This window comes from Glandiceps talaboti, chromosome 13, assembly GCF_964340395.1.
Source record: "Glandiceps talaboti chromosome 13, keGlaTala1.1, whole genome shotgun sequence".
Classification (NCBI taxonomy): Eukaryota; Metazoa; Hemichordata; class Enteropneusta; family Spengelidae; genus Glandiceps; species Glandiceps talaboti.
The window spans coordinates 15,005,461-15,024,124 of NC_135561.1; the positions used below are offsets into that span (position 1 = coordinate 15,005,461).

At 37.3% G+C, this 18,664-nt stretch overlaps 1 protein-coding gene across 1 annotated transcript; it reads left to right on the forward strand.

The window, feature by feature from the left end:
* The first annotated feature begins 10,702 nt into the window (after nucleotides 1-10,702).
* LOC144444540 (DDB1- and CUL4-associated factor 13-like) lies at nucleotides 10,703-18,664 on the forward strand. The gene is made up of 10 exons (XM_078133989.1): nucleotides 10,703-11,054; nucleotides 11,316-11,515; nucleotides 11,972-12,079; nucleotides 12,784-12,873; nucleotides 13,189-13,344; nucleotides 14,022-14,182; nucleotides 15,162-15,326; nucleotides 15,973-16,108; nucleotides 17,322-17,485; nucleotides 18,494-18,664. Exons 1-10 carry the CDS (start codon nucleotides 10,985-10,987, stop codon nucleotides 18,579-18,581), a joined length of 1,338 nt encoding a protein of 445 aa, XP_077990115.1. The 5' UTR covers nucleotides 10,703-10,984; the 3' UTR covers nucleotides 18,582-18,664.

Sequence of the window (18,664 nt, forward strand, 5' to 3'; positions counted from 1 at the left end):
CTATCACGTAATGAGTGTCATTACGTATTGGGTTAGAGCGTTATTACATATTGGGTTAGTGAAATATATTGAGTTAAGTGTTAAAACATATTGGTTTAGGTTTATTACATATCGGGTTAACATGTTATTACATATTAAGTTAGTATTACATATTGGGTTAAGGTGTTATTACATATTGGGTTAGTATTACATATTGGGTTAGTGAAATAAATTGATTTAAGCGTCAAAACATATTGGGTTAGTATTTCATACTAGTTTAAGATATTATTACATATTGGGTTAGGATGTTATTACATATTGGGTTAGTATTACATATTGGGTTAGGATGTTATTACATATTGGGTTAGTATTACATATTGGGTTAAGGCGTTATTACATATTGGGTTAGTATTACATATTGGGTTAAGGTGTTATTACATATTGGGTTAGTATTACATATTGGGTTAACGTGTTATTACATATTGGGTTAGTATTACATATTGGGTTAAGGTGTTATTACATATTGGGTTAGTATTACATATTGGGTTAAGATGTTATTACATATTGGGTTAGTGAAATAAATTGACTTAAGTGTCAAAACATATTGGGTTAGTATTTCATACTAGTATAAGGTATTATTACATATTGGGTTAGTGAAACATATTGTGTTAAGTGATAAAACATATTGGTTTAGGTTTATTACATATTGGGTTAAGATGTTATTACATATTGGGTTAGTATTACATATTGGGTTAAGGCGTTATTACATATTGGGTTAGTATTACATATTGGGTTAAGGCGTTATTACATATTGGGTTAGTATTACATATTGGGTTAAGGCGTTATTACATATTGGGTTAGTATTACATATTGGGTTAAGGTGTTATTACATATTGGGTTAGTATTACATATTGGGTTAAGATGTTATTACATATTGGGTTAGTATTACATATTGGGTTAAGGCGTTATTACATATTGGGTTAGTGAAATAAATTGACTTAAGTGTCAAAACATATTGGGTTAGTATTTCATACTAGTATAAGGTATTATTACATATTGGGTTAGTGAAACATATTGTGTTAAGTGATAAAACATATTGGTTTAGGTTTATTACATATTGGGTTAAGATGTTATTACATATTGGGTTAGTATTACATATTGGGTTAAGGTGTTATTACATATTGGGTTAGTATTACATATTGGGTTAAGGCGTTATTACATATTGGGTTAGTATTACATATTGGGTTAAGGCGTTATTACATATTGGGTTAGTATTACATATTGGGTTAAGGCGTTATTACATATTGGGTTAGTATTACATATTGGGTTAAGGTGTTATTACATATTGGGTTAGTATTACATATTGGGTTAAAATGTTATTACATATTGGGTTAGTGAAAAAAATTGACTTAAGTGTCAAAACATATTGGGTTAGTATTTCATACTAGTATAAGGTATTGTGGCGGTCGGATGATATCCTAAGCCAAGTATATAGTGTTAGGTTGTTTTACGTTGTTTCCTACAGTAATTACGACGTGGAGTTTGACCGGGAGTAACACTGGAAGTCGGCTACACGGTAACCTTCAGCCACGTAGGCAGGTCACATGGGGTATATTTTCCCGCTATTCCCAAACATTGAATACGGCCTCGAAACATGAGTTTTATTTGTAGTTCATTAGCTTAATTTTGGTGGGGTTTTAGTGTATAAAAAGGGGAGAGTTTCTGAGATTTCGTTAGTCAACCTGGGGACTCACTGGATGCTGTAATTTCGGGGAGAGAGTACTCCGTACTTTCGCTATTTCGTAGCCGACTTCTCTACACTCACTGACCCGGTAAGCTACACTGGTTAGCCCGTCGGCCTGGTTCGTATATGTGACTGTGGTAGATGCTGCACGAGTTGCGAGTTGTATAGTGGGAAACTGGGCCTTGTCAATACAAACTATTTGCTGGTGCCGGGGACGGGGATTCGAATAAGTTCTCACGGTAGACAAATAGCACGCACGGGGCTCGAGTGCGACAGTATTATTACATATTGGGTTAGTGAAACATATTGTGTTAAGTGATAAAACATATTGGTTTAGGTTTATTACATATTGGGTTAAGATGTTATTACATATTGGGTTAGTATTACATATTGGGTTAAGATGTTATTACATATTGGGTTAGTGAAATAAATTGACTTAAGTGTCAAAACATATTGGGTTAGTATTTCATACTAGTATAAGGTATTATTACATATTGGGTTAGTGAAACATACTGAGTTAAGTGATAAAACATATTGGTTTAGGTTTATTACATATTGGGTTAAGATGTTATTACATATTGGGTTAGTATTACATATTGGGTTAAGGTGTTATTACATATTGGGTTAGTATTACATATTGGGTTAAGGCGTTATTACATATTGGGTTAGTATTACATATTGGGTTAAGGCGTTATTACATATTGGGTTAGTATTACATATTGGGTTAAGGTGTTATTACATATTGGGTTAGTATTACATATTGGGTTGATTATTACATATTGGGGTGATACAGCATGAATATTCCGACCAGTTCGCATATTTCGGCCCCGTCGTTGCTTCCCATTGTGACGTCAAATGATCCATTGCTATTCTTTTTTACCCATGGTTTGGTTTTATCAAAGAGGAGAGATTTCCGCGCGTGCATGATAATTTGTTTGTCTTCATCTGATATGGTGGTGTATTGGCCGGCAAATTTGAGGGATTCTAATAACAATTTTTCGGTTATGGATGGGTAAAAGTCGCATATGTCGAAGCAGGCGAAAGTGTGTTTGTTTTTGTCATCTAAGTTCTTGAACCATTCGATGACTGACATAGAATTTTTCCATTGGTTGACGGCGACTATGGGTCTTATGTTTTGTAGGATGGTGTCAAGTATTTTTTTGCTAATAATGCCTATCTCGCTTTTTGCGGGGTTGATTAGTCTGCAAGGTAAACTGTGTTCGAAATTGTCTTTATGGTCTTTTAACGTTATAAAAGCTTCTTTCTTGGCGAGTATTTCAGTCCTATCGTCTAAATCGAGTTTTTGTGCTATACTTTTTGCTTCTGCGTTAATGCTGTTGTAGGCTCTATCGCTGGCGGGTTTGTAGTGTTTGGTTATATTATCTCTAAGGAGTTTGTTGTATTGATCTTTTTGAAGGAGGTACAGGTTTCTGGTTTTATCGGCTGGGATGATCATTTCGTGGGAGTTTTTGATTTTTCTAACATCGTTTCTAAGTGTGGTTTGGAATGGGTCATTGATTTTACGGAATTTGATGTCTTCTATGAGTTTTAACATATCATTCTCGAATGGTCGAAGTTCGTCGATTTGTGGCGGGCATCTTTTGCTATTGAAACCGAAATTTGTTTTTGTAGTGGTGCTATCGTTTTCGCCTGATTGTTTTTTGAGAAAAAAGAATGCCTTCCATCGCATTCTCCGGATGACGCTTTCAGTTTTTTCGATGAGTTTTTTTGTGTAAGTGTTCGAAGGTGGGAGGGGAATGTTCTTTAGAGAGTAGTTCAGGTTTACCTTACGTGGCTGTTCCATTCTGGGTCTGGTAGCTGGTTGAGTAGAGTGCTCGACTTGGAGGAGGAGCGTATGTAACTCGGTGAGTATCAATCTGCTATAAGACAGTGCTCTATACCGCAGTGGCAGAGCGTAATAGTTTTGGTAGTACTGGAACTCTTTCTTGGGTGTAACTCGGAGTTTCACGCATATTGCGATCATCAGACACTCTGAGGCCTACTCTCTGGGTGTGCTGTATATATAGAGTGTAGACAATAGAAATACCATCACTATTGTCTGTGTCGGTGGGTAGGTGTTGTATGTGTGGAGGTGTTGGTTGTTATTGTGTGGGTTATTGGGTGCGGACAAGTAAGTGTTGGCGGGTTGTTCCATGTTGGGCTTTGATGTTCCGTTAGTTAACGGGTTTAATAGTTTAGGTGATAGATGCTCTATTGAAGTTGGACAAATAAAACTTATTCTCGTGTCGGCATTTGGATATCAACTCAGTTCTTTTGTTTAGTGTGGAGCTTTTGTCTGCTTTAATAATAGTTAGTTTTTCGGTTAAACACAGGTTGCATCGTTTTGTTTTATTGGTGTATGCTTGGGCTTTCTTGTTGATGGACCAGGATACGGAAAAAGGCTCATTGTTTCTTTTCAGTTTCCAAATGTGTTTTGATAGTTCTGTGCTGTTTTCGTGTTTTTCATGTTTGAATGACTGTTTGTGGTTGGCGTATCTCTGTTTGAAGTTGTTCTCTGTTAGACCGATATATACTTTTGTTTGTTTTCCGTGGACGGTGGCTTGGTATACGATATTTTCCGTTTGGCATTCGCCGTTCAGAGGGCAGGTGTCTTTCTGTCTGCAATTACAGGGTTTTTGAGTGGGTTTAGTTTCGCTGTTGGAGATGGTGGCGTTATGCGCTTTGATTATGGTAGCCATGTTTGGCATGCAGCTATAACTGACTTTGACATTGTTTCTGTTGAATATTTTGTGTAACTTAGAGTCTGCTGGGAAATGTTTTGTGATTAGGTTGAGGAATCGTTTGCCTACATTGGTGGCTACATTTTTGCTGTATGGTGGGTTAAACCAGATGGTGTTTCTATTTCTGTTTTTCTTGTTTTTCTGCGTCGGGGTGCTGGTGTACGTGATGTTCTCTTTGTGGCCGCTGGTTTTTAGTGCATTTTGGTACAGTGGGGCTGCCTGGTTGAAGATGTGTTCGTCGGATGATATGTCGGAAATTCTACGGCCGATGGCTGACGATATGTTCTTGATGATGCTGGGTGGGTGGTTAGACTGTGTGTGTATGTACATGGGGTTGTCGTTGGGTTTCCTGTAAGGGTAATATTTACCGTTGTTGAGGTTGAGCGTTATGTCTAGAAAGTTGACGGTTTTCAGATTGGTGAGTATGGTTATTTTTAACCCCATGGCTTTGAAGGTTTTAGTTATGTCTTTTCTGATACTTTCTGATTTACTTCCGGTGATGTTCTTGAAGGCGGCTAGTCCGTCGTCCCTATATAGACCTATGTTTTCTTTACCGTATTTTTTGGCTAATTTGTGTAGCATGAATATTCCGACCAGTTCGCATATTTCGGCCCCGTCGTTGCTTCCCATTGTGACGTCAAATGACACGTTTCGTGTGTGATGTTAATACAAAAGGAGGTCCGTAACAAAGTTAACAGCTGTTAAGCATACAGTGGCGCTTTCCCACAGATCAGAGCTCACAAATAAGTCATAGTGACAGTCCGTACATGAGTGATCAAATTACAAGCAAACCTATTTGACATGTTCCGTACGTCATATTTATAATTGATTTCCCCCCCCCCCCCACCGACCTATCCATTGTCGTGAACCACAGACCCTTTTACGGCACCGTCCAAGAAGCGTTTGTTTGCAGCTGCGCCAGCCGAAAAAAATATGTTCCGATTTGCAAGAATACGATCCGGCTAGCATGCACAATGTGTTACTAAGTGTTGAATAAGACGATAATATAACAATGTGTACAAAAAACAGCAAGAATATTTTAAGATGTTTGGGTCAAACTCATCGTTCGTTTCCAAGGTGATGGGGCAAATCAAAGATTGCCAGATATTGGATGTATAATCATGACTCTAGTCTGATTGTATCGATTATTTACAGATTGTGTAACAGAAAGTCACTAAAATAGCAAAAAGTAATTGCCTGTACGTGTCTTATTTATTAAGATAAACTCATATAAAGTGAAATTAACAAAAACCGATGTACGTACCAGCATTCAGATAATAGTATGTGATAACATTAATATCTGGTCCAAAATATTACATTTCATTTTTATCTATAATTGTCATCTGAAATAAAGCAAACAACAAAAATAGCTACAACTGTTCAAAATGATATCAGGAAATTATGTAGCAGTGAAGACAGTATGAAATTTTGTAGTCGTCTGATATGCAAAGTCTGATGTCTGTCAATGTTATCATATTCTGCTTTCGTCAAGTTTTAATCTGTTATGAAATACAGACAAGATAGCAATTGCATCTCATTCATTTACTTGGTGTATTCCCCTAGTATATGGTGTAATAATATAGTATGTACACACTTACTTGTATTTACTACGTACATTCATATGTTGCATGCACACGTACGTACGTACGTACATACATACATACATACATACATACATACATACATACATACATACATACATACATACATACATACCCGGTACATACATACCCAGTACATACATACATACATACATACATGCAGGCATAGATACATACATACATACATACATAGATACATACATACATACATACATACATACATACATACATACATACACACACACACACACACACACACACACACACACACACACATACATACATACATACATACATACATACATACATACATACATACATACATACATACATACATACACACATATCAACAGTTAAATATATATTACTTTAAATTATATTACCAGAGTTAAAGGAAACTCCCTGTCTGTGATATTATGTCAAAAAGCAATCGCACGGTAACAGTATTAGACATGGGTAGATATGTAATAGACTTGACTTGAAGAGTACAGAAGCAACAAACAAATGAAATCAGGAATGTATATTTTAAACAGGATACATCATCAGGCCATCATCGAGTCTACATTATATATCTAAGCCTTATACTTTGAGGTTGTCTGTCGGTCTGTGGGTCTCTGTCAGTTGGTGGTCAGAGTGTCGGCCTGTCGGTCTGCTTTTGTGTTTTGTCTTTGCTGCTAATTCATAAAGTATGGGGTTTTGTTTAATTTAATTTCCGCAGAGAATTGTCTTCCTTTGCATATCGGAGACGAGTTAACAATAAAAAAAGGATATATCATTTGGAATATACTGTGGAACCTGACATTTTCATATCCGCAGAATTACACGTATATCCCATTTTTATAATTACTGCTTATAAAAATATAAAATGCCAAAGATTCTTCCCATCAATCATCTTCAAGATTTCAATATCTGATGAAAAGGTTATAAGACAGGGAATTGTGGGTCCAAGCACCGATGTGCTTATTTACGTCAGGGGGTTAAAGTAGGCTACAGTTTTTATTTGAATGACTATACCGCTAAGGGTATGTATTTCCAGATGTTAGTGGTTCATGATTTTGAAATGTGAAAACACCAAATTCTTGACTTAATTAAATTTATGATGTAAAGAGCATGCCATCACACATATTACCCTTCTATTAGAGTATCTAAATTTGCAGTAACAAACAAGTCTTCGTCGACGAGACAGACCCCCCTGAAATACTTAACGTCTCTGTGAAAGAATGGAGACATGATTTAAAAGTACTTAGTTGCAACAAATAAATACTGCAAAGTGTCTGATAATGCAGGAAATTTTTGAATTTTGATAATTGAACCTGAAGATCAGAGTCAAGACCAAAAATAAAAGTCTCAAAAGAGAGTTTAAACCTGGTAATATGAGAGTAGACACTTGAATCTATTCACCATGTATTAAAGTTATTTGGTAAATCATGACTATTCACTGCAAATATGGCTGCCATTGAGTAAAAATTGAAATGAGCACCAAACATTATGCATATGTATGTTTTATCTATAGACATGACATTAGCCACATAGATAGAGCTTTTCCACTTTTCCACTCATAGAAGAAAGCTTGCATGTGATTAAATGGGTTAGACACTTGAATATAGATATTATATAGATAGATCTTTAAACAGACAGACATATAGATAGATAAATAATAATAATGTTGGGTTCTTATATAACGCTTTCCCACACCGTGCTCAAAGCGCTTTACTCGGATCAGAATAGCACAACGGCCCTTTAGTCTTCCTCAACTCCCCAGGGAGCATACAATCCATTGCAGCCATTTTCAGCGCATAGGATTAAAGCCTTCACATTGCAACCTACGTCCTACCAGCAGGTCCCCAATTATACAGCTGGGTTGACTGAAGCACAGTCGTGGTTCAAATCTTGCCCAGGGAATTTAGCCTCACTCAGAAACAAATAGCAGGCAGCGACAGGGCTCGAACCTGCAACCTGTAGATTCCAAGCCGGTCACGCTAACCATTCACCCATCATGACTCCACACATAGATAGATAGATAGATAGATGGGGATAGAGAAATAGACAAATTTCCTGTCCTGTATCTGTCTGTTTGTTTGTGTGTGTGTGTGTGTGTGTGTGTGTGTGTGTATGTGTGTGTGTGTGTGTGTGTGTGTGTGTGTGCGTCTTCCTCTCTCTGTGTGTAGCGTCCTGATATTTTAATGGTTTTTAATGCTTGTGTCCTTTGACATCTGACATCTGGCAATATGAGTAGTTGTTAGATAAATTAGACTTTGCCAGGTTTAATGTCAGAGTGCCCATATAGTTTACTCATTCATTTTTTTTTATTTAATGGTCTCTTTAGTCTTTTTAAGTAGTGGCTGTAACAATTTGATTATTATCTGTTTTTCCAATAATCGTATCTGAAGCCTTTTGATGAAAGAGGGTCAATTGATTTATTTTTGTACACACAGAGAGACACACGGGCTGATGAATTTTGTCTTTTGTCTCTAAATACGGAAATATTAGTATTATGGTGGTCAGTCCAGGGGGTGTCACAGGGTGATCCAAAGCGTTCTTTTACTCCCCTGGTAAAACTGACCTAACAACCGACGGGTCAGATACATGTTTTTGTGTGCCCCCGTCGGGTAATAAAAATCGACCCCAATAAATGCTTTTGAGAGCCATTAAAGTTCTTTCGAATTTGTTCCTAAAGAATTGAGAGGAAACCATGGTGGTTAGTCGTTTACCGTTATTAGTCACGCTGTGGTGTTGATATCAATTAGATGTTGTTCACTTTACACACAGTTGGACACGGGAACAACCAGTTACGCTGTACATTATTGCCCACAGCCGGAAACAAAGTATACCTAAATTCCTCAAACTTGTTTTCGAGAAATTTGTGATGTACAGGTATTTTTGAGAGTGAAAGCACAATGATGACCTTGTGAGATATTGTGAAAAATCCATAAATTAGCGTGAGAATTGATATTAAATTTTAAAATGACAGTTAAGAAGTATTGAGATCTGTTCTCTTGTGGTATTAGCAATATACATATTATGTTGTCTGTATACCCCCGGGGTACTAGTGGCCAGCTCTGGTAAGGGTGTATGTGGCGCAGTGCTGGAAACCCCAGGCCCCATTTTAGACCCACCTTGACCAAATATCAATACCCATTTTTACTAGACCACGACAGGTTTTTTAAAAGATGAAAGTGTAGACCTAAATAGATTTTCCATAGGTGGCAACACTTGGGGACAATTAAGCTGTGATTTAACAGTTATGATTTGGTAAAGTACAATGGACCACATTTTAGACCAAGCAAAATAAAAAATGCAAAGTGGACCCCGTTTTAGACTCTTCAGCTCGAAAAAACAGACCCCATTTTAGACCATAGAGCTAGAAAACGCACCCCAAAGGGAGGCACATATACGTATACTCAACAAGGGGAGTAGCTACCCCCCCCCCCCCCCCCACGGGAGTAAGTGAGAATGTCCCAAAATAAAATTATCAATTCCTACCTCATCTTTTTCCTATAATTTTCCCTATATAAAATTCGTTATAAAACGAGGAATTCGTTTAGAGCAGAGGCATGGCTGAAAGTCTTTGTTTCGTGGATTGAATTTTAGAAGAAGTAAAGTTAACATATTTTAGGAAACGGGACATTGAAAACTTGAAATTGACCATTGACATAGCTGGAACGGAAATTCTACACCACTCCCTGTTACCGTCAGTCTTTATCTGTAGGCAAGGATACCAAGCTGATCCTGGAACACCGTCGTAAAAACTACAGTCTCTTTTACGACACACGTCGAACTACAGTCTCTTTTACGGCACCGTCCAAGACTAGAGGCCGAGGCTTCAACAGAGATCTGTGCTCTGGCTTACGATAGTGTTCTGTCAATGGTAATATTGCCCTTCGTCGTTGCCTTAAATACGTATACTTTTCAAAACTTCTTTTCTTGAAACTAGTTCCTTCTTTTCTTCCTTTGGTAGTTTATTTCGCATTTCACTGCCACAGCTACTGATTATAATCGACATGTGTGATCATTCCATTGCATGTCGATTGGAATTGTTAATTTCAATGCCCAGGATACCCAATCAAATATTTAATTCGCTTGAATCTGTAAAACCATATTTGATTTCCGCACAACAATCATAACTCTTAACATATTAACGTTTATGATGGGCCCTGGAGCGGTGCCGTTAGCTTTACGTGTTATTTGTATCTTTCAATGATTCTTTCAAAATTAGTATTTCCTTGACATTTCTGAAAATTTCACTATGATTGATCAAGTGTTCACCAAAATTGGTTTCTCCGACGGAAATAAATTGTACCTTGAAAATTAACGATATATCCGTCGCTATAGAAACTTCTCTCTGTGTGTATTTATGTATGTATGTATGTATGTATGTATGTATGTATGTATGTATGTACGTACGTATGTATGTATGTATGTATGTATGTATGTATAGGTGGGCCTTGTTATCACATTTCATCTTATTGTATGTCACACACGAGAAATTGTTATTTTCTTTTCACCCATTCAAAAAATCTTTTTTAAAGGTCTCCCGCAAATTTTTGAATTGCGCCCCCAACGACAGACTTTCTTTTCTTTCGTTTGTCAGCGAGGAAATAACTGTCGAACAAACTAATATTGCACGCACATGTGTGTTGTGCCTGAAAGTACAGCAGTCAAAGTTATTTGTAGTTTTCTTGTTAAACTACGTCATTTGTGACCGATTTAAGCATTCCATTAGGTGGCTTGTCGATATAAGGTTTACAACAATTAGAGGTACGCTAGTAGTAGTAGTGGATACGAAGATTACTTGGAGCTGAACCAACTCGAACGTGCTTCCGGGATAACGTTATTTACACCGGCTAGCGGCTTCTTACATTTTCATACCACGGGATTTTAAAGCAGGTTGTATAACAACTTCATGTTTCAGTTGGAAGATGAAGGTGAAAGTGCTTAGTAGGAATCCAGACCATTACGTTAGAGAGACGAAGAATGACATACACAGAGGTATGGTATGATTATATTTGAGCTATAACATTGCAAATACACACATACATACATACATACATACATACATACATACATACTGTACATACATGTACACACACACACATATACATACACTTACATCTCATGTATTGATAAGTAGTCTGGATGCCAATGTGGTATTGTATCATCTGAAAGAGATATCTAAAGGATAGCATTAGACTACATTGTAATTTTAAAAGGGCTATGGTACATGTATAACCCTTGTTTGTTTATTTTCAGTTCCTAGAAACTATGATCCAGCTCTACATCCATTTGAAGCTGCCAGAGAATACACTAGGGCACTAAATGCTACTAAGCTAGAAAGAGTATTTGCCAAGCCATTCCTCGGTTCACTGGACGGACACAGAGATGGAATTCACTGTATGTGTAAACACCCTAGCAGTCTTTTAACATTGATATCAGGGAGTTGTGATGGAGAGGTAAGAATAGACAATACTACATATAAATACAACAGTGGCAGTCAAGGTTTCAGCAGAGTTACATGTACAATGTACATGTAGGTAGACACAAACTAAAATAGTTGTTGTTCAATGAGTCGTAATTAGCACTGGTTGTACAAAATGTAGTTGTCAGACAAAAGTGTATTAGCTATCCCTAAATACTTGGATAAATCGTAGCCTTCAGGCAGGGCAGTGTGACATGGTGTACATGTATCTAACAGTATACATGTGTACCTTCAACCATACAGTGGAGAATCCACTATCTATGCTTCAACACGTCAGCTCAGCTGTAACTATTAATCTGCAGTACATGAATGAACCTCCATTTTTCTTTTCTTCTTTACAATGGCTTGCTGTATGATGTAGTGAAGAATGAATGAAATATTCATGTATATGTTAAATGATATATTTTATGTCTGCATTATTTTTTTTCAGATAAGAGTTTGGGATTTAGCTCGACGTCACTGTAGGAGAACGATCACGGCACATACTGGTTTTGTTAGAGGTTTATGTGTCAGACCACAGGGTGATAGTTTTTTCTCAGTAAGTATATCTACATTATGTCTGGCTTGGTGTAACTGTAATTAAAATGTGTGTATAATCAGCTAGGTTTACGTTACTGTAAAAGTGCAGATTTCTCACAAAACTCAAACAACACTGTGTCATTCAGCCTTACAGGGGAATGACACTTCAGGCAATAAAGGTACTTTCATAAACTTTGGTTTCTGGAGAGTTTTTTCTAATCACAAAATTCTCACTCGGTTGCCGACAAACACCAAATTGAAACTCTTGTTTTCATCTATATTGTTCTCACTGTGAACCACCGTTGCCTCATGGGACATAACAGACATACAGACATTTTGCATGTATGAATTACAAACTGAATATTCATGACTATCTTTAGGTAATAAGCACTTAGGATTCATGAATATTCAGTGTGCAACTCATACATATTATATGTCTGTGAATTCCCATGAGGCAGCGAGAGGATATGAGAGCAATAGAGGTGAAATAGAATTTCAATTATTGTCTCTTGACAACTACGCAAATTTAAGTGATGTGAAATAAAGAAATAACATTCTTTACATAAAGATGTCAGAAGTTCAAGTTCAGGCTTATCCATGCAGTTCCCAAAACTTGATAAATTAAGTAAGAGGACTGGAATTGTTTGTCACGTAACAAAACTCAATGTACTGGTACATAATATATGTACGTATAAATTTGCTATCGTTGGTGTTTACTATTAGGTTGGCGATGACCACACTATAAAACAATGGAGCATGGAACCACCTGGGTATGGAGTTGAGGAAGAACCAATCAATACAATACTTGGAAAGGTAGTTATACTTGTCTTGTACAAGAGTGGTTACATGTACCATTTACATTATAATAATATAGGTATTCATAGTAATGCACCTGTTCTCTAGAGATCTCCAGGTGCAGACACAGACACTACTCCCAAAATGAAAGAATACTGAGTAACAATTAGAAAGCATGGATTATGGACTAACGTAGGATGTGCCTCGGAAATAAACAGTTTAAACTTTTGGTAATATCCTGAGAATGTACATCTACAATATATATATATATATATATATATATATATATATATATCGTAGGAACTCTGCTTAATTTGACCTTTTGTATTACAGACTGTATACATCTCTGTAGACCATCACTGGAAGGACGCTATCTTTGCGACTTGTGGTCAGCAAGTTGATATCTGGGATGAGAGTAGAACAGACCCAATCAGATCATTTACCTGGGGTACAGATAGTATACAAAGTGTTAAATTCAATCCTGTAGAGGTAAGCCTTATTATTAGAAGTTGTTATATACAGCTGATGACATCTCATGCTACAGTAACTTTGTGTAATCATGGGGTTGGTGTACATTATAGGCATTATCCCTTCCAGTTGCTAACATGCTGGTGAGGTGTTAGCACCAGCCTAGTGTTAGTACTGAGCTAGCCTGGTGTTAACATAGGGTTGGTGTAGGCACCAGCCCTTCCAGTTGCTAACATGCTGGTCAGGTGTTAGTAGCAGCCTAGTGTTAGTACTGAGCTAGCCTGGTGGCAATATAGAGCTGGTGTAGGCATCAACCCTTCCAGTTGCCAACATGATGGTCAGGTGTTAGTGCCAGCCTGGCATTACTGTTAGTACTGAGCTTGCCGGATGTTGGTGTGAGCAGTAACCCTTCCACATGCTGGTGTTGGGGGTACATTGTAGTGTCAGTTTAGTGTTTGCCAGCTTTGAACACAGGGTTATTGCGCAGTTTTGCTAGCGCCCTCAGTGGCAAACTTCAGCCACTTTTACTGCAAACAAAATTGCTGGAGGGGCCTAGCAGCTAGACTAAGTTAATGGTAGCTCAAACAAAGTTTGAGTTTGTTGACCCAGATGATAAAATGTTGTAACGTGAACAAGCATATATGTGTTTTTTCAGAATTACTGGCTTCAATCATATATTACTGCTTGTCAACTTTCAGACCCACATACTTGGCAGTTGTGCAGCTGATAGAAATATAGTTTTATATGACATGAGAGGTTCATCACCTTTAAGGAAGATTATCTTGGAAATGAAAACTAACACTATAGCCTGGAATCCTATGGAAGCATTCATGTTTACTGCAGCTAATGAAGATCACAAGTAAGTTTGTAGAAATGTGTCGGAAGTTATAATGAGATAGAAACTGACTGAGGAAAAGGAAAAAGTGAGCATGAAAGATACACTGACATGGGGTAGAGAGGGATCGAGGGGATCTGGTAGAGAGAGACACTGACATGGGGTAGAGAGGGATCGAGGGGATATAGGTAGAGAGATACACTGATATTGGGTAGAGAGGGATCAAGGATATACAATGTAGGCAGAGACACTGACATGGGGTAGAGCGGATCGAGGGGATAAAGATAGAGAGACAAACTGACATGGGGTAGAGAGGTATCGAGGGGATATAGGTAGAGAGCCGACATGGGCTAGAGAGGGATGGAGGGGATACATCATGTATAGGTAGAGAGACACACTGACATGGGGTAGCGATGGATCGAGGGGATATACATTGTACAGTAGGTAGAGACACACTGACACAGACAGGAACATGAACTGAAAGGTTCACTGTATACATTGTGTATTACAAGGGCCAAAGAGAAGGGGAGGTGAGATGGAAAAATAGTTACATATTAGAAATGAGTGATTTGGCATCTGATGATGGACAGCAAGAGAGATGTCCAACTCACCAGTAAATACACTAGAGTTATGGAGACAAATACAGTTAACTACATAGCATGCACTAGTGCACTATGGGACAAATGTGATTTTTAAGCTGCTACATGTGTGTCTTATTTGTAACAAGAAGAATGAAAAACTTGCGAGTTGCGACAATAATACACCTACAAATGTAACATGTCATGTTTATAGGTACTTGTGTGCATTTGTATTTAACTCACAGGTACATTGTACATGTGAAAAGGATCATGTTCTATGGTCGAGTATCTAAACTAGCGATCAATTATATTAAACTATGTACTGACTCAAAGTCTCTTCCCAAAGTTCATAAGATGGTTTTCACAAATATTGTTTATCCATTGTAAAAGTTTGATGGAACATTTATACACTACTTTCTTTGCAGTTTGTATACCTTTGATATGAGGCGACTTGATATGCCTGTCAATGTACATATGGACCATGTATCAGCTGTACTAGACGTAGACTATGCACCGACTGGCAAAGAGTTTGTATCTGGTAGTTTTGATAAAACAATCAGGATATTCCCATACGACAAAGGTCACAGTAGGTAAGAATATCATCATACGTCAACTGATATTTACAACCACAGGAAATGAGTTCCCAGCTTAGTTAAATAGACAGACTTAGTAACACTACTGTTTTGCAATGTGGTAGAGAACAGAAGTGGATGATAGTAGTGCCTTTGTTGTGCAGATGTACATGTACAATGTAATCATCACCCTTAGGGTTGTCGGTGGCCGAGTGATTAAACCACTTGCCTCTTACCACTGCGGTCGGGGTTTGAACTCCATTCAAGATTCGATTAAATTTACCATGCTGTAAGTAAGAAGAGTGTCATTCAGTTTGACTCTACCGAACAATGCAGGTTTTCCCCAGGTACTCCGGTTTCCTCCTGCATTAACACTGAACCCATGAGGGATGGCCCTCACTGGATTTCATGGGAGACAAGTGTTTATATACTTAAAGAACTATCCAGTGTATATAAAGACTATCATTATTATTATTACCCTGTAATAAAAATAGTGTGAACACTGAAAGTCCCCAAACTTGTTCTCTTCAAGATCATTGAAGTCATCAGAAATGCCACCCTACTGTGAGTTATTAAACCCATCATCCATCAGAAAAAGATATCAACATGTTACAGCTGTAGTTTTAGTTTGTGCCTTCATAGCATTTCATTTTTTGGTGAACAGAGAGGTGTACCACACAAAGAGAATGCAGCAGGTATCATGTGTGAAATGGTCCATGGATAACAAGTATATTTTATCAGGCTCTGATGAAACAAATATCCGTGTGTGGAAAGCTAGGGCCTCGGAAAAGCTAGGAGTGGTAAGTCCATATATGCTTAGCTACATACCGTTTGTTTACACATGATAAAAATATCTGCCGAATGCAAAATATTTGTGCTTGCAATATAACACATGTGGTGCTTCATTGTTTTGACATGAGTGTATTTTTTTTTAAAAGAAGTGAAACGACTGTGATTATCTTTTATGGTGGTGCCATGTTTCATCATATACTCGTTTTATTAACCATATTTAAGATCTCAATAATCGTACAACAAATACACACATTGAGTTGTAGTAGTATTTGTGTGTTTGTAAGCACAACAGCTGTTTGCTCCAAACATTCGCCAGTCATAGTATCGGAGTCCCGTGGTACAAAACCTACCCAGTAACTAGAATCACTCCAACAAAACATCATTTCCAAGCAGAAATTTACTAGATTAACAACAAAAAGATGTTTTGCTCACAATTTAAACTCTGACATTCTGCAAATAAGCCAAATTCAACATGGGTTATTTTGGTATTTGTAAGAAATTAGATAGTGATCAATGATGTGACACCTCATGATTGTCAACAAATAGAAGGCCCTTCATCTGGACATGGACAATCTCTGAACTTTGAAAGTGTAAAAACATCAACATACATAAATTTGTCAATCTCAAATTGTACCAAATTGAATACCTGTGGAAGCCATCTTTTGAGTTATGGTGGTGTGCACATGGTAATGAACCATGTGGTAGTCTGCTATTTATGACGAATCAAAAAGATAATGTAGACAGTTTAGGGATGATTACACAATGTCACACAAGCTCAATAAACGAACTTCCTTCGTTTAGGTCTGGAGTCGATGTGATTGCTGAACTTCATTTTTTGCACTTTTTACCAAATTTTGAAACTTTCACAACTTCATTGGTAAAAGGTTATGTATTTACTACTGATATGTTGATTACAATTCACTCCTATACAAATGATATACAGTGCTGGGTTTCTGTCTGCTTAGTATTTTAATGCGTTCACCATGTTTTTAAATTGTATTGATCAGAGTGGCGTGACTACTACAATTTTCCACATGGTTGCCGCATACATACTGTAGATGTGTTGTTATCAGGCTTGTGAACATTCATATAGGAGGAGGGGTTTTGGTCTAATGAAGTTAGTTCATTGAGCTTGTGTGACATTGTGCGATTGTCTCCTAATGACAATGTTTTTTAGCAGAGGATTAGATAGATTCACTGATTTATTCCATTTTGTTCCAGATGAGACCAAGGGAAGAGGCAGCAGCTGTATACAGTGATAAACTGAAAGAAAAGTTCAAACATTTCCCACAAGTGAAAAGAATATCACGTCACAGACATGTACCAAGATTAGTTTACACAGAACGTAAAACTATCCGTGAACAGAAAGAATCCAAGAGGAGAAAGTAAGTCTGCGTGTCTTTGTTATTTTAATACTTCTCATCATCCATATTTACAATAAGATATTTCCTTGATTGATGCAACCTATTTTCATCATTTGGGATTGTAACATTTACATGTAAGTTTACGTGACAGTAAAAATGAAAATACACACACACACACACACACACACACACACACACACACACACCTGTACATACATGTACATGTATCTGTATCTGTAGGATACTGTGTAAACATCCAAAAACAGATTATGACATACACAGATACTGAAGCTAATAGCAACTTAGTAATAATAAGGCTGTCGAACAATTGACGTGACATCCAGGGCTTGTAAGCACTGTTTAAAAACTGTATTGTATGATACTTCACTAATGTTTTAGGGTAAACAGTTCCATTCAGGGATTTTTCTTGGTGCAAACGACATGTATGGACACACACACACACACACACACACCCAATGTAGAATGTACTAGGTGAATGCATGAAATCAGTATGAATAGAAAAAACAAATGTAAAGATATAACATTGTTCCCAAGTCATTCGCCCTTGTTTTAATTGAAGCAATGTAAACATATTTATTTTGGTGCATGAAAAGTTTGGGAGAATACCAGTTCAGGTAATGCCAGGTACACTTTTAAGTTGATAGGCAGTGCAGGAGGAAAGGAGACACAACTTGTAAATATCTTAGCCAATTGGCGTACCATATTCAGTGCAACAGGTGTTGACACCTTTCACAACAGCTGAATGTAGAAATATGACATCTCGTAAAGTATGTTAGCAGGACTTATTTCCATGGAAGAGCACAGATACCTTTGGCCTACCATGTTCAGTGCAACTGCTGTCAACACCTTCCACAACAGCTGAATATACAGTAGAAATATGACAAACCATAAAGTACATTAGCGGGATTTATTTTTGCCGATTTCTTTTGCATGTATTCAGCTGAAGTAAATCCATTGCCAAAGTATGTACGATTACTGTATATATTTTATCTTTTTTCCTATTTTCAGGGAGTCCAACAGACGGAAGCACAGCAAACCAGGAGCTGTTCCTTTTGTACCGGAAAGGAAGAAACATGTAGTAGCTGAGGTCCAGTAATGTTAGGAAACTTTACAACAATTTATTGATCCAAATGGTCAGTTCTTTTATCTGTATTTTAAACTCAAAGGTAATAAATTCTT

What these genes read in the sequence shown, in the direction of transcription:
- LOC144444540 (XM_078133989.1), top strand. Translation starts at nt 10,985, where the DNA reads ATGAAGGTGAAAGTGCTTAGTAGGAATCCAGACCATTACGTTAGAGAG. An exon ending in CAGGGAGTTGTGATGGAGAG is followed by an intron (nt 11,516 to 11,971) that starts GTAAGAATAGAC and finishes ATTTTTTTTCAG; the next exon opens with ATAAGAGTTTGGGATTTAGC. An exon ending in GCAGCTAATGAAGATCACAA is followed by an intron (nt 14,183 to 15,161) that starts GTAAGTTTGTAG and finishes CTTTCTTTGCAG; the next exon opens with TTTGTATACCTTTGATATGA.